The sequence below is a fragment of the Leguminivora glycinivorella genome, chromosome 10 (genome assembly GCF_023078275.1).
Source record: "Leguminivora glycinivorella isolate SPB_JAAS2020 chromosome 10, LegGlyc_1.1, whole genome shotgun sequence".
Classification (NCBI taxonomy): Eukaryota; Metazoa; Arthropoda; class Insecta; order Lepidoptera; family Tortricidae; genus Leguminivora; species Leguminivora glycinivorella.
This window is the reverse complement of record NC_062980.1, coordinates 15472911-15498895: the sequence shown is the minus strand read 5'-3', so window position 1 is coordinate 15498895 and position 25985 is coordinate 15472911. Positions and strand designations below refer to the sequence as shown.

Here is a 25985-nt window from a genome sequence, read left to right as displayed (position 1 = left end):
ATTGAGTAAATAATGCAGAGCAAGATCTACCAGGCTTCTCACGGCCGTTTCTAAACGTCGCAGGAAGTTTGTATGAAACTTACTTTTTTAGGGTTCCGTAGTCAACTAGGAACCCTTATAGTTTCGCCATGTCTGTCTGTCCGTCCGTCCGTCCGTCCGTCCGTCCGTCCGTCCGTCCGTCCGTCCGTCCGTCCGCGGATAATCTCAGTAACCGTTAGCACTAGAAAGCTGAAATTTGGTACCAATATGTATATCAATCACGCCAACAAAGTGCAAAAATAAAAAATGGAAAAAATGTTTTATTAGGGTACCCCCCCTACACGTAAAGTGGGGGCTGATATTTTTTTCATTCCAACCCCAACGTGTGATATATTGTTGGATAGGTATTTAAAAATGAATAAGGGTTTACTAAGATCGTTTTTTGATAATATTAATATTTTTGGAAATAATCGCTCCCAAAGGAAAAAAAAGTGCGTCCCCCCCCCTCTAACTTCTGAACCATATGTTTAAAAAATATGAAAAAAATCACAAAAGTAGAACTTTATACAGACTTTCTAGGAAAATTGTTTTGAACTTGATAGGTTCAGTAGTTTTTGAGAAAAATACGAAAAAATACGGAACCCTACACTGAGCGTGGCCCGACACGCTCTTGGCCGGTTTTTTTATAACCAATTTTCGTCAATATCGAAGACGTGATTCAAATGTACACAATTTTTGAGGATTGTTACTTACTCATCTTTCAAAGTCTACTACCTACTTGCTATCAAAATATCGTAACCACAAATTGGTTGGTAGCGCCATCTAGGAACAAACAGTATAACGATATCCAGTACACCACAACTACTTAAGCAACCGCGAGCCACATTGATTGCAGTGCATTGTTTTTGGAAAATCCCGAAAGATGGCGCTAATTTCAAAGGCTATTTCGGCTGGTGGCTGTTATTAACGTAAGATTTTCCGATATTTGATTCGTATGTGATAACCATCTAATTGAAAATGGCATGTACCTAATATTTACAGTAAAATATAATATTTAGTGGTATTTCGGCACTGTAAATCAGTAAATACGGTACAGCGGGCATCGGGCAATTTATGACTGGGCAATTTTCGATTACTTATTTTTTTTTTTTTTTTTTTTTTATTATAAATGGGCTTACTCTTGACCACAGACTAGCCAAAGGCAAAGACGTGGCCTACGATGGAGTGAGCTCGCCCAGAAGATGCCTGTTCACTCTTGATTTGAAGGTTGCCGGGTTATATGAGCTCGGAAATATAGCCGTGTTTAAATTTTCCATGTTTTACAATTTTTTTCCCAGTGTTAGGTATGTAATTGCTCCGCTGTACTCGAACCTTAAATCTTTTCAAATCCTAGATTTTATATTTAAATTCAACTATCTTGCATTCATGACGACAATTTTTGCTTCTATCGTCTCCTCTCCGACTGGACAAGAAATACCTACCGTATAATACCTACAGGTGATAATGAAATGAAAACAAAAATAAGCTTATGGCATTTATTTACAGCTTTAAAATATTTACAACACTTGTAAAACAAAATAACCTAATACATAATACAATATATCACGATTTAAGGCACATAAATACGTTGGAGGTAAGTACTCGTACTGTAAACCAAGTACTTGATTTACCAAATATTGATTTGCCTCTTTTTGTACCATATCTAAAGAAAGAGACAAAATATAAACAGCAATCATACAACCATAACCGTCATACTGTTAAACTGTGTAACAAAATTTGTAGTGATTTTAAACAAGTGATTATTACCGCAGCGATACTACCGCTATTCGAAATTTCTACCGCTCGGTTTTTAATAATAGACTTTCAACTTTATCCTACCATTCTACGCTTTACACCGTAACGTAAGTCGAATGGCGATATCGTGGGGTCGTAATTCAAAAATAGACCCTCAGATCCTCACTACCTATATTTGTTAAAAGAAAAATTGAGACATGGAAGGAAAGTGCCTTAGCATCTTACGTTAGCCATTTTAATTACCCGAAGGCACCATCATTTTACTTTTAGAAAGCTTAAGTACGGTACCAATTTTTGCTTTAGGTATTAGCAGAGGAATAGAATCCACTAAATATGTATTATAGTTTCCACAGAACTAGGTAGTTTACTTTTAGTGAATAAAAATGTTTCGTATAAGTATTTACTTAAGGTTAGCTAACTTAAAATTTAAGACACTTTCCATCCAGGGTCCATTATTTTTTCTACACTGTATCTATATTTTTATAAACGTTATATAAATATTACTGCGACCAGACGATCATCAATAGTGCTAGCACTCCAAAGAATTTGATATAAATACACTGAAAAGCAATGAAAAAGCGTCATCTCATATGGAAATTTGGAACGAAGTGACCCGATTTCATTGCTACCTACGTACATCTACTTACGATTATTCTCGTACATTTTAAATTATGTAATAAATAATGCGGTAACCATTTCAATGACCCATCTGCAAAATATGGCGTCGTGGCGACAAAATATCTGTTTCACCAAATTGTAATCCGATTCGTAATATATTTTAGGGTTACCATATAGCAATAAATATGTGGTCCAAAATACCACATAATTATAGTTGTTGTTACATTAAATTATGTTCTTATTAGCGAGTCAGATCAACTGACATAAACGTATTTCTCAATTGATAAATTGACATTATCAAGTTTTATTGATAATTCATTATACATTGCTAGATTGAAAGTAATTTATAACGAATTATCAACTATTCCTAGTAAATTAATTAAGGCTGGGCTTTCTATAACAGTTATATAGACTAGTTTCTTAATATTCGGTAGAAGATATGAACAAACTTATCATTACTAACGCAACGAATGACATAGGTGCAAACGAAGCGCCTGAATTTGGCTTTATCTTAGAAGCAATCTTTGCTGTAGCATTCTTCACGTTACCCAAAAACTTATCAAGAATATCTGACCTCGCCGTGACGTCACATGTTGTGTGGCTAATCGCTTCTAATACAGGAGCTGTGAATACCCTAAAGTTGACATCAGCAGGGTTCATTTGTCCGTACATCCAGAACGGAAGCCTGTTAGAGAGAACCCATAAGTTCTGATTACTGTCCACCTTAATGTCAGTAGGATAGATCATGGTGGTATCGTTCATAGAGATTCTACCCTGGTTCTTCATTGTGTATTCCTTGTTCGATGTTCGCCAGCAAGCCACAGCGTTAAGGTTCACTAAAGAGTAGAAAAGAACTCCCGTCTTGGGATCCACGAAGGACACACTCGATTGAGCATTTGGACCTCTGCTGCCGAGAAGTTTAAAGGAATTGAAGCTAGCTTCGGCTAAAGTCTTATTTCTAAGAATCTCAGTGGAGACCGAGAATTCATTAAAACTGGCCATTGGATGGAAGTAGAGAGTGCTGTAATTGTCAGAGTTAGGTGCCGACAATCCCATGCCGAAGATGGCGTCGTCCCAAGTGAAGTTCAACCCTTTAATGTTGAAATCGCAAGCCAAAGGATCTTGGTTGAAGTAGTGATGGCTGATTCTCCACGATTCGTTCTTCTCCCACGAGTAGACGACGATTCCCGCCTTGCCAACGTCTCCGGCGTATGCGAAAGTTTTATCGCAATCGAAGTCTTCCACAGCAATGTTGGCAAATCCAGAATCTTGTTTGACTTGGTCAGCAGGGAACGTGTACTTTCGTAGAAGGTTATCGGTCTTTAAGTCGTAGACTATGATGGAAGGCGAGAATCTGGTAAAGTTAGTTTCGAGGCTGCCCACCTTTCCACTGTCGAGAACCCAGAGACGACCGCACTTGTCAGCTCGGACCCGGTACGGTGAGATGATTTCTGGAGGTTTTCCATCGCTGCCGATAGAGTGCGATGCCCAACTCGGGTAAGGGATTAAGTTCGGTGACTTTGTGCTATTATCTGAAATTGAAAAAATATGCCGGTTTATTCAATTCTGGTTAAATATTACTTTATGAACTTACACAATAGACGCATTTATAACATCGATTTAACAAAAGATCCAACCATTGAAATATTAATGGACGAATGTATGTCAACATCCATTATTACAGCGAAAGTTATTTCAAATAGCTCACTGATGTACCCTATCAATGTTTGTTTTCAGAATGGAATTGAAAAGGAAAAGTTATTGAATTGAATGTACTATTATCAACTCTTATTGTAAGCTTTTACTATAAATACTATTGAATACTGGGTAGGTATTATCTACCTGCTCCATATATTTGTGTTACAGGTCACAAAGAACTGGAAAACACGCATGACTCAGAGTTGTAAAGGCACTTGGTAGAAAACCCAAAGGTGTTTTCAATATCCAGGAACTTCATTGATCAAAAAAGTCAATGGTGAGTCATTTGCGGCAAAAGTCCTTTAATATTCTTGACGCAAGTAAAGCAATGATTGGTGATTAAGGAAAAGGCTTATTTGACAATTGAAATGGATTCTATTTTAATGGGTAAAGTATTAAGACGGTGTTTAACCTAATGTGGTTTTAGATTGTAACAACACTAATTGTCATAGGAAGTCAGTGACACCGTCAAATAACGTATTTGTTTCCGGTCATTTTAAATTGGGGAATAACTGTTTTCATTAATTAACAATATTAATTCATTTAGCTAGTTTGTGATACGTTTGTAAAGTAGAAAAATAAGTATTTAGCAAGCAAACAAATAATTTCTGTATTCTTATGCTAACTTGTCACAAATGTATATCAGAGGTTTAGAGTTGGAAGCTGGAGCAGGAAGTTAGTCAAACCCGAAACAGCGAACTATCTACCACTCGTCGTACCTAAATGTTTATCTAATGGATTTACCTTGGAAGTAAGCTCTGTCTATTTTTATTAGTAGCTAAGTATTTGTCTTTTATGCGTTCTTTATTTGATAATTATCTATTAGTAAGTGTTTATGTGTCAATTACATATGCTTAAATAATGAATCATTAGTACATTACGCCTCACACGCCCCCACCGCCTTCCCGTGGGTGTCGTAGAAGTCGACTGTGGGATATGGGTTAAATTGTGGCGTAGGCGAAGGCTGGCAACCTGTCACTGCAATGTCACAATTTCGTTTTATTTCAACCCCTTTTTGCCAAGAGTGGCACTGAAACTTGAGTAGTTCATGTGCTCTGCCTACCCCTTTATGGGATACAGGCGTGATTGTATGTATGTATGTATGTAGTACATTACGATACAAGTGCGGAAAAAAGGAAGTTCGAAACGAGTGGCGATAAATTAAAACACGACCGAAGGGAGTGTTTTAAATCGACACGAGTTACGAATTTCCTTTTCGCACGTGTGTCGTACGACGTTTTTCAGTACAGATGAGCCTCCGAAGTTTTGACCTGGCATATAATGAACCACTTCTCGCACTAGTGCGTAAAAAAAACGCCATCTGTACTGAAAAATAATATTCATAATCAAGTAATGAGATATTGGCATTGATAAACAATTTTGATAATAAGCTACTCAACAACTCAACCCACGACGTCTACACTTCTGTCTCGTCTCCTATCGCCTACCATACAAAAAATAGCATTATAAATTATGTTAACTGTGTTCAAATTGATAATTGTTGAATTGTAGTATTTGCAGGTAATACAGGTAGGATATATTATTTGTATAGGTAGGTAGGTCTTACGAGGCAATGAATAACTACAAGAATCCAAATTTCTTTTAGTTTCATTATATGTACAAGACCTTCCTAAAATAAACAATACAGGTTAGACTGCTTACTTCTATGTTGACACTTTCTTATGTTTATGTAACTTTATCTATTTTATTTTTGGTTCGATTTAAAACAACAGATTTTGTATAATTCTGAACCATCATTATTGATTGATCGTATTTACCTACTATATTGATTGTTTGCGTAGAAATTTTACCATCCTCAATCCAATTGTAAAATGAAAACGTATGAGTCAGTCGCGCCGATGGATCGAAGTTTCTTATTACATTGACTGATGGTCCAAACTTGTCCCACATTTCACAGACAAACATTATATCTGAGTAAATAAGTACATATCGTTCGCGTGCTAGTAAACCCTCGTGTCATCGGACGGACTATTTCAGAAGCATATACTTACTCATAGTCATAATACTCGTACAAAGGCTTAGTTCATTTGCCTGTCTGTATTATTTAAAAAGCCATTTCGTTTTGTTATCATTGTATTTGTAAAGTACCTAGCATACGTCTAGACGAACACAAAAAGACATGAGTCGTAAAGGTACCTATAAACTTTGTCTCTCTCAAAGGGCTAGCTTTGAGAGAGACAAAGTTTATAGGTAACTTTTAGACTCATATTGCAAAATTACATAATAATGTAAAATATAGTGTACAACTAAGCAAAACAATAAGCATTTTGACAATATTAACCTCTCTTATTAACTCACACAACTATAAATTCTGCCACTCTATCTGACACAGTTTCAATACTTAGTAAAGGACTCGGAAGATCAATGATTGATTGTCTCCGAAAATATGCATAGGACCAAACATGTAAACACATGTAAGCTGCAGGGTTAAGTGATCTCCTTAAACCTCCACTCCCATCGGTATATTATTCTCTGGGATGAATGCTTTAGAGTCAATGGCCTGCTGTCTGGCCTCAGGAGTTGCGTACTGGTAAGTCAATCTGACTCCGTTTGAAGACCGGGTGAAGCTTGTCCGCTTAGGGATCACTTTACTGTGTTACTACTGTACCTTTAACAATCCCTCACCTTTCAAATTGACGTAATTCAGCGTCGACGGCACTCCATGCTTCCACCTTGGCACCGTCACAAACAGCCTATCCTCATACACCTCCACACCCATCGGTATATTGTTCTCCGGGATGAATGCCTTGGAGTCAATGGCCTGCTGTCTGGCCTCAGGAGTGGCGTACTGGTAGTCTAGCTGGCTCCATTCGAAGACCAGGTGGAGCTTGTCGCTGGTGGCGAGGCAGGCGAAGGAGAGGAGGAGAAGGGAGCGCAGCCCCATGGTTGGTTGCTGGAATAGAGAAAATATATGGTTAGTTACAGTTACATAATTCAGTGTAGTTAAATGTTTCTAGTAGTACCGAAAGACTTCAGAAGTAGGTGAGTCAACTTGGCGAAAACCAAGCGAGTGCAGCGTACGAGTACCTATTACTGATCTTGAGCCATTTTGCAGCAACTCACACACATCAAACCTTTATATTTTTTCTGGTGCTCTTGTTTGTAATTTTTTTAGAAAACGGGTGGAAAACTAAAAGAAGCCCTAAAAGACCTGTCCGCTTTCAGTGTGGCCAACTGGCGTGAAGTGGCTCAGGATAGGGTAGAGTGGCTCCTGTGTTGGAGGCCAAGATCCTTTTTGAGTCACTGAGCCAGTGGATTAAGTATTTTATAAAACAGTGGATAATATTCCATAGTTTTTTATAAACATCTATTTAAAAGAGAAAACTAACGATTATTTGAGTGTGCGCTTTCAATTTAAACACCTGTACCTACCATTCTTTCTACTCTCTCTTCGATATTTACAATCTCTATTCGATAACCTTTACAAATAGTGCTATAAGTATCGACACAATGTTTGCGAATGACATAACGAGAGCTTACGATCGCGCACAATCAATCAGCGCAGGGTGAGTGACCTTGCGCGGTTTAGAGGTCAGCTGCGCAGGCGACCATTGTCGAGCCGCATTCTACTGCGGAACTTTTAGTTATACGGCCAGAGTTAAAAATAAATTTGGATGAGAAACTTAAAGAAAAAAAAGTCAAAATACCTTGTAGTTGACATTTTACCAGCTGGTAGAATAAAATTCTCCGGCTGATAAAAATTCAACAATGGCCTTTAAGTGTTTATTATATTATTTTTATGTTGTTTATAAATAAATGAAAAATTACAATGGCCTACACTACACGTATTACATATTATTTCAAAAGTATTATCCTAAATAAAAAAATGTAATGCTTTAAGTACTGAACTTAAAGTCGTAATCTAATTAAATGATTTATTTATAAGTTTATATTAATTAATTAAGTATTATAAGTAAATTGATTTATTCATTGTTATCAAATGTTTATTTTATTTTATACTGTCCCAATCAAACCGTAGTTATTTAAAAGAAATAATTATTAAATTACTTACTTAAAACATGATATTTTATTAAGGGATCTAGTATGGAGCCTTGGGGAACACCACAGGTTTATTCCTAATGATGAAACAAACAAACAAATCTTCATACTCAGAACATTCAGAATTCAAGTTTGCTTTTAAATTGGATAACGATTTTTTAACCTCGTGGGAAAAGCAAAATCCCACAAACTCAACAAACAAAGCCATGCAGGTAATAAAAGAATCATGTATTTTTCCACTGATGCACTTCGTACATTTCCCTGTAACAGTATCAGTGACAGGCATATCCGCCGGAAGCGACAAGGCCAAAGGTCCGGATAGCCTCGGTAAGTTCTCGTGAACTTTGGAATGTTCTTAACCTTTGGAAAACTCGAACAAAATGATTGATAACTAAAATGAGTCCCATATCAGAGCCACCAAATTAAGAAAAAGTTTCCTTGATTTTCCGGACACTCGAGAGTTTAATAATATGCGCTCTAGGCAATCGGTTTATCTACTGTAGTATTTCCCCTGTAGGTCTGCCACTGTTCGGGTGCATTTTCACTACCAGTATTAAGTATGAGATACAGAGATTAAAACACATGCGCTACAATAGCATTATTATGAACCACATCAATATACGTTTCTTTACGAGTAGGTAAGATTTTATTGTTTCCTTGATGTACTGGTTTTACTATGATTTTGCTTAAAATGTAAGTACGCTAATCACATTGGGTTTTCTTTGGCTTGTTTTCGTTCAAGTGCCAGTATTGTCATTATTTTAATCGTCTTCGTTATTTTTTTCTTTATTTTGTTGATATATTTTTGACAGCTACCTTCATCTTCAGATACGTTCGCTTCATGATTTTGGTTAATCTAAATTATTACAACAAGGTTATCACTATTCTTAAAATTTGTTACACTTACTTTCAAAGAATTTACAGGTTAAAAACTCACAAGCAACAGTTCTTACACAAACAACATACCCAGTTAAACCGCGAACAAAAAAAGACATAAACGTTACATAAACATAGTATATGTTACTTCCTTTTGCTATGAAAGTAAAAGCCTTAGGAATTTAATGAACATTAAAATTCAACGCAATACGCGACCATTGTTACTCCATTCAGGGTAAAATGGGCTGTAAAACTATAAAGCAAGAGTCCTAAAGGCGTGAACTATGATATGGACTAACCGATTTGTTCCACGCTTTATCGTAGTGCCACTTTTATGATAGCCTAGGAACTGTACAAGAAAATTTAGTTAGTATTAAAACCTAGAATATATTGTTTGCGATTCATTTAATTTTTGGTACTAGATTTGATGACGATAATAATATGAAACGCAAAGAAAGTTTAGAAATTCAATTTAACATAGTCGCTTAACCAATTGAATGACAAAAATGTTTGTGATAACTGCACAGGATAACTGTGATTTTGGGAAATATTAGATGTGCATCATGTGCACTATGCTAACGTGGAAATGATGCATTATACATGTCAGTGTTGGCAAGATAGCGTAACTTGTATAATGAAGTTCTATGATTTTTTAAGGCCTATATAAAAATCCACACACGAGATCATGTTACGAAGTTTTGAGCTTACTTTTCCAGAGTCAATTATATTTAAAAAAAAGCTAACTTTATGTAAAATCTCTTTTTGTATACAAATTCGTCAGTTAATATTTATTTATAACAGACAGAAGCGGCATGCTCAATTTGAGATAGATAATACGCCCTACACAACCCGTAAATATAACAATTAAATATTCAAGTATACGTAGATCAGATTCTTATTAACGAATTCTGCTCGGTGTCTCTCATTTGTCTAAGAAACCTCTTCATACATTCGTGTAACAATACACTATGGTTGTATTGCGGCATTAAGTACCCTTGTAGTATCTAATGTCGTCACATTTTTCGTAATAATCACGTAAGCTTCATTTTTTTTCTCCATGGGAAATGCCCACATTATTTCTCACGAGTCGCCCGTGGCCCCAAACTTACCCGTATTTCCGAGCCGTAGATGACCTCATCGCATGCCAACGAAAAGATGTACCCTTGGCCACCCTTGCAGACCGGTTGGAAGTCGGAATTTGCATAACAAATGTAAGCAAATTAGATGCAGTGTTTCTTCATGCCGTGACAGGCTTATGCATTTCGCGTTACCGTGTCCTTGGCTTTTGGAAATGTAGGAAAAGAAAATAAGTATATGTGTTTGATGTTATCTGCAGTGTCAGATATACTTAAAGTAACTGAAATTTAAAGGTCCGTTTTTCTAGTAAACTTTATAGGTCATTGCAGCGAAACTATAGCGAACTAGCTTTAAAGATAATCTTACAGACGTACACTAGCAAAAGTATATCCTGACATAAGAAAGTGCTTGTATAGTACCTACTAAAAACATTTCCCCAAAAAAATCTGTAACTGTGACAAAACAATTCAATTCACAAGGAAACAAAACAACCGGGGGTAAATACAACCGGTGATACCAAAGATAAACGACCCCATTTGTAATGTTCTAATTAGTGATTCCCATTATGGATACACCCATTATCACTTTAATTGCCAAAAAATATGATTCAAGATCCACGCAGATTAATGAGGTGTTTAAGAGGGTTAAGATAATACCTTAACGCACATGCTTATATTAAGATTCAAACGATACCCCGAATATAAAAAAGCCTTTGAACAACTACCTATTACAAAATTTAATGAACCAAGACACTAAACGGCATTGACAACATATACGCATGCTGCATCCTGATTGTTATCAACAACTTTGCTTACCCAAACTCTTATCTCACTCACATCTTCAAAACCCACTCTTTCTTCATCACATAAAGTGCAAAATACAAGCCAATGTAAATACGAGAATGGATGAATAAAACTAAACGGCATTAGAGAAATTAAGACAATTTGAACCGAGGCCCATTGCGACATAGATTAGAGGTCACATGTGCTATGCCAAATTAAACGAATCTAGGCTTTAATTACAGGTGATACGGGTCATGCAGTGGTTAAAGTTAAATAGTTTAAATATCGACAGTTTTGAAGGATAAACTAACAGGTGTAGCAAACAGTCGCTATCAAATATATTGGAGCAGTCAAAGCTCTCGCAACTATTAGAACACGCCTATGTTGTCAAGAAGTTAGATGACGTTAGTGCGTTTTCACATTATCCGATCCTATAATATATCGGATGCAGGACCGATATCTTTGATTTTTGCCTTTGAAATCCTTCCTACTTCCGATATCGGATCAGATAATGTGAAAATGAAAGCTTTAGCAGCTTCGATATATGTATCTGATAGAGACTGTGCCATTTAGATTGAATTGGCGTCGGTCACATTACATATTGTTTTGATTAAGGCATGCATAACTGCTTAAAATTCACACGCTCCATTGCCAAGTACAAAATGCTAATTTGTTTTTTCAGCCCGGCTATTATGCTAAGAATTTTATCACTTATGTACGTGGATAAAGCATCCGTCACGTTCTGGCAAGTATGTCAGTGTGAGAGTGACATATGTCTTATCCACGTGGATAAGTGATAAAATTGGAGGCCCGGCAGCACTACTGAAGATTTTTTTAAATTCGGACAACATTAAAATCGGTATAATACCTAGTTCAGCGGCAAGCAAGCAATGATGAGATGACGGGCGATTAAAATAAAAAGGAAGACATGTTGGGCAGACACCAAAATATGACGATTGAAAGGTACGTGTGTCATATATTTTAAGAAGCTAATGCTTAAAAGTTTGTTTTTGCAATGCGAATAAGAATGAATGAAATAATGTTATGGTATGGTGGTAGTTAGGCACTACCTAGGTACTAGTAGTAGTAGTAGTAGTAGTAATCACTTTATTGTGTACAACAGTTTATATACAATTTGTAGGAATACAAAGGCAACGTACGTACGTACTTAAAGGTAAGGTACTACAGTATAACGCAGCTATATCATTTGAAACTAATTGATTAGTTCCGTAGTTTTTTCGCTCAATTTATTTTCAGCAATGAATCAACGAAAATATGTATATTGCGCAAACGAAATGTTAAAATAAAACATTTAATTTTAACTCCTTTCTATGGCCTTCCTGATAACAATAATTCACGAAAATGCACACTAAATAATACTGTACGACCTTTGTTCACAGTCTATTTCAGATCACATTCAAAATATTTAAATGCAGTTACTCAATTCAGTCAGTTGAACGAAATAAATCAGGATTAGACATGGACAATGAATTGTAATTGGTATACGATTAACGATTATTTGCAAATGATTTAAAATACCTACTTTATCGTCAAAGTTAAGTAAGACATATGGCGGACACGACACAATACAGAAATTGCTATGTAAATTATTAAAGAGACTTCTTCTTCTTCTAACTTAAGAGCTGTACTCTTGTCAGTGGAGCAAACTCCAACTCATTCGGTCCTCTGCCAACTCCTTCACCTTTTGGTACGAGACGACCTGAACCTTTTCTTTAATTTGGGTGAAATCGTTTCTCCTAGGTCTTCCTCTTCCCCTCTTTCCTTCTACTTTTCCTTCTACGATGACGTAGCAGATGTCCAACTAGTACGCCTCTTCTGTTTTCTATTGTATTTAATATATAATATATCTTTTTTCTTTAATCCTATCTAGAACTCTAACATTTTATATTTTGTCTGTCCAACTAATCCCTTCCAACGTTAAAGAGTACACATATGAAATAAGTACCTAAGACGCTGCAGGGCTAGCATATGGTGGGGCGTATTAATGATGTAAAGACGGAATATTGTAATCCTTCATTTACTAAACAGAAAAAAAAAACGAAAGTTCATACACTTAGAAACTAGGCAATGACATATCGCCAATCATGTGCTAGCTCTGCTGATGCAGTCATGAAGAAAGAAAAAGATAGTAGACGCTTGAAAGTCTTGAAACTGATTTTAAACACCCATACTGGTAAGGTAAGTGCAATGTACATTCTACTTCATGTTGCTAATCGAACTAAAAGTTTGTCAATCTACCAACCGTTTGAGGCAGAGAAGAACGTCTGGGTTTTTATATTAAATCTGTACTCGTATTCTCATTATTTCTCATCAATTGAGGCTCATAAGGACAGAAAAGGGTTTATGAAGCTATGTTTATAAACTGATTGTGTTTAACAATGTTACACAAGAGCATTCCTGAGTAACAGTCTTCAGTTGAATCCTGTTCATAACAATTATAATTATGACAGATGTCACGATAACCTATTGTCTACCTGTAATTATTGTAAACGCAATACTAGAATACTGATTGTGTCTGAAACAAACGGAAGATAGCTAAATTGCTATTTTATTGGATAATTATGAGCATTGCTTGATGAATTTTGCAATAGGTACTTATCCGTGTATTGACATACATGAATTAAGAAACGCTTATTCTAAGGTGTAATTAATGTTCAACACTTGAAGGCCAAATTTTTGCACATAAGCTTTCTACATCGACATATTATATTATTTAAAAAAATGTAATAGTAATTTAGTTGTGAGTTTTCTAAGATATCATCAATATTATTAAGCCCACAACAACGTCAGCATATATAAATAAAGCATAATGGTGAAACAAAACAACATCTACCTAAATATCTATATGCGATTTTGACCCACGCTATGCCAAAAATGGCGGCTCAAGGTGAACAGGTAAATTGGATTATTTTTTATTTTTACCGGGTCAAACTGCCAGTACCGGAACTTGGTGTTATAAATTGCGACACTGGTTTACACTATATTTACTTCGAGCTTTAAGTTCAATAATTTTTACAGCTGAATATTTATTAAACTTTTCAAAAAGCAAAGATAAAAAAGTCTGTGAAGTTTGACTACACTTAATACACAATATAATAAAAACCAAAACTAATTACTGAAAATACATATTTATCAAAAAAGTCAATATTATTACATACTTACAGTCAATTAAATATAAGAACCTTCGTAAACGGGTTTGGCGTGGCACAAGGAAGTATATTGGGAGCGAAGTTATTGGTCAATGACTGGCCAATATCATTACTGTTTAGAAGGTTGCTATTTATATTGCAACCAACAAAACTATGTAGTTTGTGGTTCGGTTCAAAAATAGTTTATGAATGAATGAAAGAGCCCCCTACCTATTAGTATTGAAAATATTTTTTCCGCTTTTTCTTCTCTCTCTCTCTCTCTCTCTCTGTAATTATAAAACGTCTTTTTGCAATACTTTTCTTACTTTAAGATAGGTACAGTAAATATTATCAAAACTTTGAATTCCATATTTGTGTAAGCAAAGACGACTCAAATAAGGAAACTAAATTAAAATTTTGCTAAAATATTTTTTATTAGGGACACTTAACGAAAATTAAAAATCGTATTACGCGTATTATTCCATATTTGAGAGTAAGTATATTTACTGTAATTTTTTATAATAAAATGTGTAATTTAGTTGAAAACGGATTTGGGTAAATCCATTCAGTAAATATCTATTAATTTTTCCTCAACTACCAACTCGTTTAATGAAACTCAGCAATTAAAGACAAATCCTTCGTCAATTAAGGAAAATCAATAGAAAACATATTTCTTATTCACCACAGAATCCTTCGCTTAGGTAGGTGTTACAAAGTACCGTACGGTGTCGGTACTTAGTTATTGATACTTTTGATACTAATGATCACGTAATAAGGACTGGCGAGTATTAAAAGTAGGTAAATGATACGGTGAGGTGAGACAGACTCGTAGATTTGTCTCTATAACTAATGTATTAATAACTAAGATGATTAGTTGATTACATAATATTCTAGTAGATACATATTCATGTATTTTGGAATCTACTGGGTGTTCTAACATGCATTTATTGTGGGATAACTATATAGCTTTTCTGTGATACAAATATGCTTGTTTAGTTAAATATTGGCTAAAATTAATACTTAAACGGCATGCTTAAATAGGCATGTAATTCGGAGGGATTAAAGCAATATTATAAAACGAGTGGTAAATAGTGTACGAAGGTGGATGGAGACAATGGTAGTGGAAGCCTTAAGAAAAGATGGATGGAATGTGTTAACAATGATATGAGAGTGGAATGTGTTAACAATGATATGATAGTGAAAGGTGTTAGTATGGAAATGACGGATGATAATGAGGAATGGAGGAGGAAGATCTGCTGCACCGACCCCAAGTAATGGGAAGAGGGCAAGAGAATGATGATGAAATTGAACTGTAATTGGTTTTAATTCAGAGTAATGTTAAAACTCGTTTGAGCAGAATTATGATCCCCTTGTTGAAAACAATTGCCTTCATATAAAATGTCATGTAAATTCTATTCATTGAAAAAAAGTATTAAACGTTCAAAGTATTAAATGCACTTCATTAAAAAATACAATAATTTATTAATAATTAATATACATGAAATAGTCAATTAACTAAATAGGATAGCCACATAAAGCACGGTAGAGACTAGCCAATAATTGGCAATTTAAAACGAATTCATTAACTTACAAGTATAACAAATTGCCTTTTGTATTGCAGCCTTGGTGAAAGATAAACATGACTGTTAAGTGAGTGGCAATGACAAATATACATACATATTTGCTAAATACTAGTACATTTCATAGCCATTTCAGATAAAGAAACTGCGAAGAATCAAAAGCAATATGTAACTCACGCCTGTATTCCCAAACGGGGTTGGTAGTGCACCTGGAAACTGCCAGTGCCACTCTTCAAGGGTACAAAGAAAACTAATATACTCGTACATACATATTTCAGTGACAGGTTACCAGCCCATCGCCCATACCACAATGGAATCCATATACCGCGGGAGGAAATGGGGTGGTGGAATGAAACTCTTTACTCGTCACCGCACGGGGTCAAAAGCAATATATTTTACTAGCTTTTGCCCACGACTTCGCTCGCGATAAATTCTAAAATTGCGGAATGCTTCATAGTGTCCACCCCCATTTTAGGGAAGTGGGGGGTTAGAAAGAGACAACAATAGCCTATGTCACTTTCCATCCCTTCAACTAAGTACCTCCACTTTAAAAATCACGTCAATTCGTTGCTCCGTTTTGCCGTGAAAGACGGACAAACAGACTCACACACTTTCCCGTTCATAATATTAATATGGATGAAATCACATACAATATACCTAAGTAGAAATAGTAGGGACTACGACACCGGTATATTGACTAGGGTGTGTGTAATTTCCGGGTGCGTATCGATCGATATAACCTTTTTTGATATATTTTTATATTATAACGATCATTTGAAATAATTATTGAATCATATAACAACAAATAATATACTAACAAATTGTATAATTCTTATTTAATATAATGATCATTTCTTCGAATAACATTTACTATAACATACTTTGAGTATAATGCTTATTTCCGATAATAAATAAATTGTATAACACAGATTCTTTCTAAAGCACAGTTAGAATAAAAAAAATTGTACAATAAATTAGATCCATCATTTACCAGAAAAGTAGATTGGGTTAGAACTGTGATCCCTACACACAACGCGCTGCTACCAGAAAAATAGGTTAGGTTAGGTTAGAACTGTGACCCTTAAACATACGTACTGCTATCAAAAAAGTAGGTTAGGTTAGGTTAGAACAAGAATTTTATATATATCTCTGGATAGTGCGTGCCGACCAATGAGTTGAAGCCAGGTTCATTCACCTTTACTCCTATGTTCTATCTCATTCCAACACTGTGATGTATTGCCAGATAAGTTAATAAAAAAAAACGTATAAAACATTCTTCAATCAAATTGACTTACTTTTCTTTGTATTATACAAAAAAAAACTCAATCAAAAACCTTATTTCTCCGGTATTTACCTCCTGCGTACTATGGGAACACTAATAATAAAAAAATATGCCCGATATGTCAGAATTGTCAAAATTCATTCACCGATTCAGAGATTTATTTTGCAAAATAAACGTTTTTCGACGATTTACTTAAGTTCTGAGCTATGTATTGCATAGTGAACCATTGTGGAAGTAAATGGAAACCGAAATCCGACGTAAAATTTCACAAGTAAGTACTTATTTTACCAAAATGTTCATAAACCTCACTGGCAATAAATTTTCTTCTATTTTGCTTGTAATCTTGGTTAGTTCTTATCATTATATTGTTTTCATTGTCTCAAATTATATCAAAATTCCCACGAATAGGTTTAGAACGATAAATATGACCTTTAAAGAAAAATAATGCTATGTGTGGTTTTACGACTAGGGTGACCAATCTTTTTTCTTGCATGGTATTTACTCTTATTGAATGGAGCTAAATCTATCAACTTGGTACGGTTTCTATGTTCATAGTTCATATCACAGTATAATAATACCAACCTTATATAATTTATGTCTTTACAATTAACATGAATAATATTAAACTTTTCAGTGTTCCAAAAGATGAAGGAAGGAGGCAGCATTGGCTGTTGGCTGTCGATTGTACCGATAAAAGGAAATGTTTCAGAGCGTTCGACAATTTGCAGATTTGCACTTTAAGCCTGAAGATTATGACACAGAAAGAAATTTTAAAAATCAGTCCAGTAACGACGGATATATCGTGGCATAAACATTAAATTGAGATACATATATACATGCGAAGAGAATTGAAATACGTACGAATTGAGAACCACCTTCCTTGAGATTTGGGGCGGCGCTTAAAAATAAAGATACTGTTTTAAAACGTCCTAGTATTTCATTATTTCCCCATTGACAAATACTTCCCTTATATTTTTGTGGCTATTCCCACATTTCCCACTAGTTACCACCAAGTTTTTACCTGTCCTAACTACTGGGATTTCCCCCACATTGTTAATTACCACACCGGGGTTAATAGCTACTGGGATTAGTTTTCCCAGTAGTTACTACCAAAATATTATTGTGATGGTTTAAAGTGACCAAAACACTAAAATATATATTCCATTGCATGCTTTAATAAACACACTGTCAGTTAGTAAAAGACAAATACTTATGTAACTCCGTATAGACAGATAAAGTCTAAGAAAAAAACGTACCTCAAAACCATACAGAAAAAGGTACGGTGAGCTAGATGGCGATACACCTTTGGGGTAGGTACGCTCAGATAGATGGCGCTAATATTAATATTTGACATTTTAACACATATCAATATCATATCAAGCTGAGAATATTGTCAAAACGGAGGTTCAAAGGTTTTAAGCCTGTGTCGAGAGATGTAATACGTCAAATTCCGCGGGATATCCCTAATGTATGCTTAATCATGGACACCCTAAAGAAAGAGATGCAAGACCGGCGTGACGTAATTCAAGGTCAAATTTTCTGGCTTCAACTCATTGGTCGGCACGCACTATCCAGAGATATATATAAAATTCTTGGGTTAGAACTACGATCCCCTCAAAAAAGAATAAAATTACTTCATGAAATGTTTTATACTGTTTGCTAGTTATATTATACTAGTCGTATATCAATAGATAGTTATACCATGTAACGGTTATTATAAATAACTGTTATAGGAAATAATGATTATACAAAATAAAAGTAGATATTTTGTTGTTATACCAAATGTTAATTATGTCAAATGAGTGATTATATCCATTAAATATATACCAAACGTTGTTATATCAAATGTTACTATACCAAAAATAGTTATACCAATCATTACACACCCGTAATTTCCACGCGAGCCAGATGTGAGAAAGAAATAACGTTACTCAGATGAAACCGTAAATGTTGATACTGACAGTAACTCATAACGTTCCATCTAGGTATATCTGCATTAGTTAAAAAACAGCCTTATTAATATACTTATAGCAATGCCGATCCCAATCATAACTCAAAATGAACATAACGAATTTGTCATTGCTTCTTAATTAACCTCATCCTCGTTTTCCTTTTTATCTGCAGCAACTGTTTAAAGTGGGGCAATAATTATATTTTAAAATTGTTTCTTCACGACTGTGATAATTAATTTTCATGAAAGTTAGAAGGCCAAGTGCTAATGAAGTAGGAGTACCTTTAAATGGTAAAAGAAGTTAATAATAGTTATTTATGTGAGTCCATAATGAGACACATTAAATACGAGTGTAGTTTTATGAAACAAGCCGAAAATCTTATGATATGGATGCAGATAAAAACAATTTTGTTCTCACAACCGAAAAGGCCTAGATAGGAAATCTATACAAAGTTCAAAGTTCGTGGTTGCCCACTGATTCTAAAATTAAGTTTGCGCAAAATCTATGAATATTTGCAAAAAAAAGTGGACGCTTATTAGGCAAACGATTTAGTCCAACTGATCTTAAAGAGATCTCAACTGACGATCACCACCGATCACTGTCATAAATAGAAATTGACAGCACCTAACAACTAAAGTAGGACCAGCTTAAGAAGATTCTGATAGGACCCAGCAAATAAAGTATCTTAAACCGGAAATCGTATTAAACGGGAAAATAAAGTGGCCTTAAATTGCAGGGACCGGCGTACAATGTCGCAGTATGCGGGAAATCGTATCTCAACGGCATCAGGCGAACTGATCGTCCAATTGAAGTAAGTCCGAGCATTCGGAGTACAAACTGAAAACCAGTAACGACCGGCATCAGTAGAATTCAAAATTCGAACGCGACATTTCCTTCCTCGAAGCTCACCGCGCACGCGCGGCCGGAATGCCCTGACCTACAAATTTGACGCTAGTACCTTTTACTTGGACTAGTACTACTAGTAGTTGATTGATACCACATATGGGTTCTGTGGTTTTGCATCAGTATTTAAAAGGTCCATTTTCTGTTTATATAATGTGGGGAGCGACAAGATTATAGTGGGGCCACTGAATAGATGTTCGCCGGACCATAAAGGCCGATCAGTTTGCAGTCCGATTTGCAAAAAAATCTTAAAGATTATTTTTCTATGGTCAGCAGCACAATGCAATAAGTACTATTATTATCGTACCATCGACCTAATGTGATGATGGAAACGGGAATAACTATACTATACGAGGTAATTTGCTATACGTATTTTAAGATGAAGCAACGCAAGACACAGTTTCCTGGAGAAAACCATTATCATTCATTGGTAAACATTTGTATTCATTATTTATTTTTCACCAATAACTACTTAATAGATGAATGATAGATGAATGAAGATTTTGGCTTGATAAAAGCTGTAATAACTTCATCTTCCAAATATTACCTACGACACGACAGTCTTCTCAGTTCATTATTCTTCAATTACAACCCAAACATTGAAAACATCTGCACATGAACGAATACTGAAAAGTAGTCCTCATAACAATGATAAACTGAATTTAATTCAAGTTTAATGTATTTAAGAATAATACAATCTGCTAATAAATCAATAAAGACTGATCGTGAATCACCTTATTATAACAAATTGTACAAGTATTTATCATACGAGTATTATTCATAATTTATGTCATGTAAGTAAATAATGTATTTTTTTTGTTTACTCCAATCGTGCAACATTTAATTCAGTCTACCTAACTTGGCTCTCAGATGGTCTAATGATTGGTTGGTAAATTAATTTACTATATTCAAGATAGCCATTATTTTATAAATTGTAATTTTTCCAGATTGACTATTGTTTTGACCGAACGCACTATTGACCATTGACTATTGTTTTTGTACCTATTTGGGCTTTAGTGTCGCGTTTTTTTTTAGGCAAAAACTATTTCGTACGAGTATACTTCTATTACTCCTATGTCCGGATGTTCATTCCTGCAGATCGCATTTCACAACAAATTCTTGTGAAATTGTGTAAGTTGTTTTTGTACCTATTTGGGCTAAAGTTTAGTGTCGCGTCGTTTTTTTTTAATGTTAAATCGGCATAAAGGACTCGTCTACTTAATGGCCTAGTAACTTGCAGAATCCATTACGATTTACGACCATCTTAATCTTCCTACCCTTTCTTCATGTTTGACCTTTCTGAGACCCAAACTCCCACCGCACAGTACTGTACGATGGAAGAATGATGAAGGATCTAATCTAATATGTCCGGTGACATACATACTGTTTCATAATTGCAACACCAAACATTTGCAGATAGGAAAACATCTATTCATCTGTTTGTTAAGGTCACCACATCGTATGTCTGTATTTGAAAGGACTAAGATCTAAAGTAGAGGTGTGAACGCTAAAGCATGTAAGTATTACGTCGTGGTATTCCGTAACTCTCGTAAGACCAGTCACTGCGCATGCAAAGTGGAATCATATGATTGATTATACAACTTTATCAATTTATCACTAAAGAAAATAAGGACTTATTTAAAAATAAAAGTAAGTAGGTATGTTGTACGATTTGTAAGGACTTTGCGAGGCGCGGAAAATTTCCCACTGGATAAAGTAGACCCAATAGCACTTCCATAAACTATGGTTTGCGAAATAATATTTAGTGGGCCCTACTATCCTTAGGAAGATTCCTTAGATGATCGAACGACATTAAATAAATAAGTAAATATTATAAGACATTCTTACACAGATGAATGTGCCGCCAATATAACGAGTTAGCTTCTAATCATATTCATTTTGACATTTTTGACCCCAACATTGCTAGATTTAAGAGGCGCTTGGCTGGCGTCCTCTTCACCTCCTCCTCATCCTCATCTTCATCTTCTTCTGTCACTGACTGCTAAATTTTCCTTCTACCGTTTAAATATGTTTAAGTTTGTCTCACTCGTATAGTTTAAATGCGCATACCCTTAGCTTAAGTTAATTACTCCCTTATTTGGTATTAGCTAAATTGTTACCTAATAGTTCTCTGATGTTTGCTATTGTAGTTTTACTTACTAGATAGTGCTAAAATATGTATTGTTTCCGCTGAATTGTAAAACATGCTGAGTACACTTGTTTTGGATCTCGTGCTAGTTTTAAGCCACTTAGCATAAGTTTTAATTGTTATCAAGATTTTGTACGAAATCTGTTTGGTGTACCTAATAAAGTAAAATAAAATAAAATAGATTGACTGAGTCCCACGGTAAGCTCATGAGGGCTTGTGTTGCAGGTATTCAGACAACTATAATATAATATACAAATACTTATAAGTATACATAGAAAACATCCATGACTCAGGAACAAATATTTGTGCTCATCACACAAATACATGCCCTTACCGGGATTCGAAACCGGGACCGCGGCGTAGCCGGCAGGGTCACTACGCGCTATGCCAGACCGGTCGTCAACAAAATTAAATTGAATGCTTTTTTTAGGACGGCCAAAGATAACTTTTTATGTCCTTTGGCAGTTTACATTATGTGGGTCGGAGCTCAGTCACCTTTGGAAACCACAGACCGATATAAAAGCCAGAAGGGGTACAAAAGAGGCAAGTAATTTTCCTCAAATCCTCGATCCTAAACTAAAAACCGGTTTGTAGTCAAGATATTCGGATCGCAATGCCCTAAGTTCCCCGAATTGGGCCTAAGATGTGGGCGTCTACAGTCAAGGGTCTTTTATTTTGCATTCTCGAACGAAGTTTCACACATCTTTTGAACTCTATACTTGTTTAAGGGCGTAAATTTTAAACTGTACGCACTTTGTATAGAAATATGTTTCAATATACATAGTATCATTGTGACTAGTGACATCTCTATTTGGTATTAGTACCTTGAATAACTCGACTCATTTTCACGAAACTCAGATTGGTTTTAAACTAACTCTTATTAGATATCTTAAGTATCTTATAGAACTTGTGAGTCTTATGACTAAATCCCGATTTGAGTTCAGGGTTTTTAAACGCAACTCCAAATCCGGAAAAACCCATAAACTAATTTGAAGGTTTTACCTAATTAATAATAAACTGGATGTGTCATTGGCCATTTGTATCGGTATTCCTCTATATTTGTTGTTGAAATGTTTTGTGTTGTTTCAAACCGTGTCTGGATCAACACTGTTTCAATCTACCCAAGAAGACTAGGTACTATAGGTACAATCTATAGGCGTCAAAACATTACGTATTCACTTACTAACCTACATAATGAGACTAGGTGTTATGCTTTTTATGGATCTGCTATTGCACATACAACATACGAGTGTTATTGCAAATCCATACATTCGCAAGAAGTATGTATTTGCAATACTTATAGTCGTCCAAAAGGCGGGTCTCAATTCAGGTTTCAAGTTGCCTATCCTCCCATTGTTTTAGAAGCTTATTAATATTAAATAAATATATATATTAATATATATTAATATATTGTCTTACTTATATGTTCTACCCAATTAAGTCAACATAATGTATACTTAATGTACCTTAGTATCATATAGGTATTCATTCATTATAATTGTCTTGTTTCTTACTTCGAGTTACTTAATACCACTTAGGTTATCCAATGTACTAGGTATCTCGATCACATGTGCATGTGTATTGTGTATCATAATTTAAATTACTGTGTAAAAACTATCCATCCAGTCTCTATTTGTGAGTTCCTATAATTGGCTCTGTATTGCTATTCTAAATGTATATTGTATCATTCATAGCTGTTGGAATTCCTTGTATAAATAAATAAATAAATAAATAAATAAATAAATAAATATTGTATAATATACTTTAGGCCAGTTTATTTCAAACACCTAAGTCCGTTTTCACATTATCAGATCCGATATCGGATGTCGGAAGGATTTCAATGGAAAAAATCCAAGATGGCGCTTGTAATGTATGGAATATCGGTCCGACATCCGATATCGGATCGGATAATGTGAAAACGCACTAAGGGTCCCCCCACATCTGCCGTCTCGCGAGCGTAGCGTCAGGCCAACTGTATGAAAAAAGACGCAGCGTCAGGCTTTAATTGCCATACAGTTGGCCCGACGCTACGCTCGCGAGACGCTAGATGGGGGCCATCTAATTCATGGAGGGACGTCGCGAGATTATGGTCATTATTATTATATTGTACCTCTTCTTGAGTTGAGGGTTTTAAAAACTTCTTACTTTATCCAAACTGGGATCCTACATACTACGTAGTACCCAGGATCCTGAATGTTCCCAGTTAGTGTAACCAATCAGGAAACTTAAGCCGAATACAAAAAAAATATATATATACAAAAGGGGTAGACAGAGCACATAAAACTGTTCAAGTTTCAGTGCCACTTTTAGCAATTAAGGGGTTGAAAGAAAACAAAAATGTGATCGGTCATAATCATATTACAGAGACAGATTTCCGGCCTATCAACCCATATCCCACAGTCGCATAGAAAACATAGGTAGGAAATAGTTTTTTTTTTACCAATTAATTATTTATATCGAATAGATTCGATTAATTGGGTAATTTAACCTACGGTAGGCAAGAAACCTACGAACGGTGTAAAATATAGAAGGGTTTCTTTTAAGGTCATATTCGGTGTTGTGATCTGATTACGAATAATATCGAACACAAGTTATTAATTTATTAACAAACGTGTGTTGCAACGCTAAGCTAGCAATCACGACAGTGCACATAGGATCACGTAGGGTACCTTGAGAATAACTTAGTAAATTAAACCTGTACAGACTTAAATTAAAAATATTTCGATAAACCTTCAAAGATAACTCGAAGTCACACTAAAATGTTATAACAGTAAAAAGAACAGATCTATTAACTCTCAGAAACTAAGTAAAACTTTTCAAACTTCAACTTTCCTTCCTTTGCCATTCCTTGTTCCATTTCGAAAAAAAATATCCAAAAAGGATTGCCAGCTTAAAATTTGCGTAAATTAATATAAATTGACTAACCTTTCTGGTTTGTCCGGGTTGAAATCACGTAATACTTATTGGACACGCTTGTTAACGGTACTGACACTGGAGGCCACGTATTGAGAGGCCGGTTGCTCGGCTGAGACTGAGGTAGCCATACCTGCATGCCTGCTTCGAGCCGGGTGGCAATGCTTTTCTGTATGTTAGAGACAGTTTTTGCACGGCTGCATTTTTAATACGTACGTTCTATAGTTATTTTGTTGTACAAGGGTGCAAAGTTGTATGTTAACGCCGAGTGTGGAATTGAAAAACGAGCAAGGTAAAGGATTATATAGTTAAATCACGAGCGAAGCGAGTGGTTCGAGAATAGAATCCTGAACTTGGTGAGTTTTTCAACACATGAGAAGTAGAGTACATTCGCACCCGTGTGTAACACAAAACTTTTCCCTTCACTATAGCGAGGAAAGTACCTACAACGCAAAAAAACGCGTTTATCACTGCATCCAGTACTAGTTTCACAGGTGGTAAATCATCTTCATTACTAGATTCGCCCACTTTTATCCATTTTAAAGCAGACAATTTTACTATATTCAATTTCAAATTACTTTATCCACTAGTGGATAAAATGCGATTTTACCCGCTATATTAAAGGATAAAACACTCGTTTCCTAGCTAGCGAGGGGAAAAACGATTTTATCATTTTGTATCTCAGAAATGAAGGAGATAAAAATAAGCTTCTATGTGGAAAATTAGGCAATTAATGTCTATCATTAACAATATTACGGAAAAAGACGTATTTTCAACTTCATGATTAATTATTCAAATAAATCAAAGAACAATTACAAATAACCGTCCTATAAAATATAATTAATTCAATAAAATTAGATGCCAAGTACTTTGACGGTTATCTAAAATACTCAAATAAAAGCGTGGTCACTGCAGCTCGCTAACTTCTTAGATACTCAAAGCTATAGACTCGTGACTCCAGTCCACCGCCCAATTCATCTAATTGGGGTTTGGCTACTTTGTAAATTAATTAAAGGTAGACTTGCGCTGCGAGCGTTGGTACTGTTTGACATTATTCAAAAAGTAGGTATTTGTCAAAGGACTAAGACAACCGTCACCTATCGAGCAGTTTATTATAAACATGACGCGGCGATTGATGTTCTCTACCTGACAGTGCTCCCTGTTTCTCGTAGCATACCTACATTAGGTATTTAATGTAATGCTTTTGAGAATA

The 25985-nt window shown here is 35.3% G+C and overlaps 1 protein-coding gene across 1 annotated transcript; it reads right to left on the bottom strand.

Moving 5' to 3' along the window:
- Positions 1 to 1500: 1500 nt before the first annotated feature.
- Positions 1501 to 24942, bottom strand: LOC125230287 (protein yellow). Its single transcript, XM_048135405.1, has 3 exons — positions 24785 to 24942; positions 6736 to 7003; positions 1501 to 3923 (listed from the first exon to the last, which is right to left on the bottom strand). The coding sequence occupies exons 2-3, from the start codon at positions 6992 to 6994 to the stop codon at positions 2812 to 2814; spliced, it is 1371 nt and encodes a 456-aa protein (XP_047991362.1). The 5' UTR covers positions 6995 to 7003; positions 24785 to 24942; the 3' UTR covers positions 1501 to 2811.
- Between the last annotated feature and the right edge of the window lie 1043 nt (positions 24943 to 25985).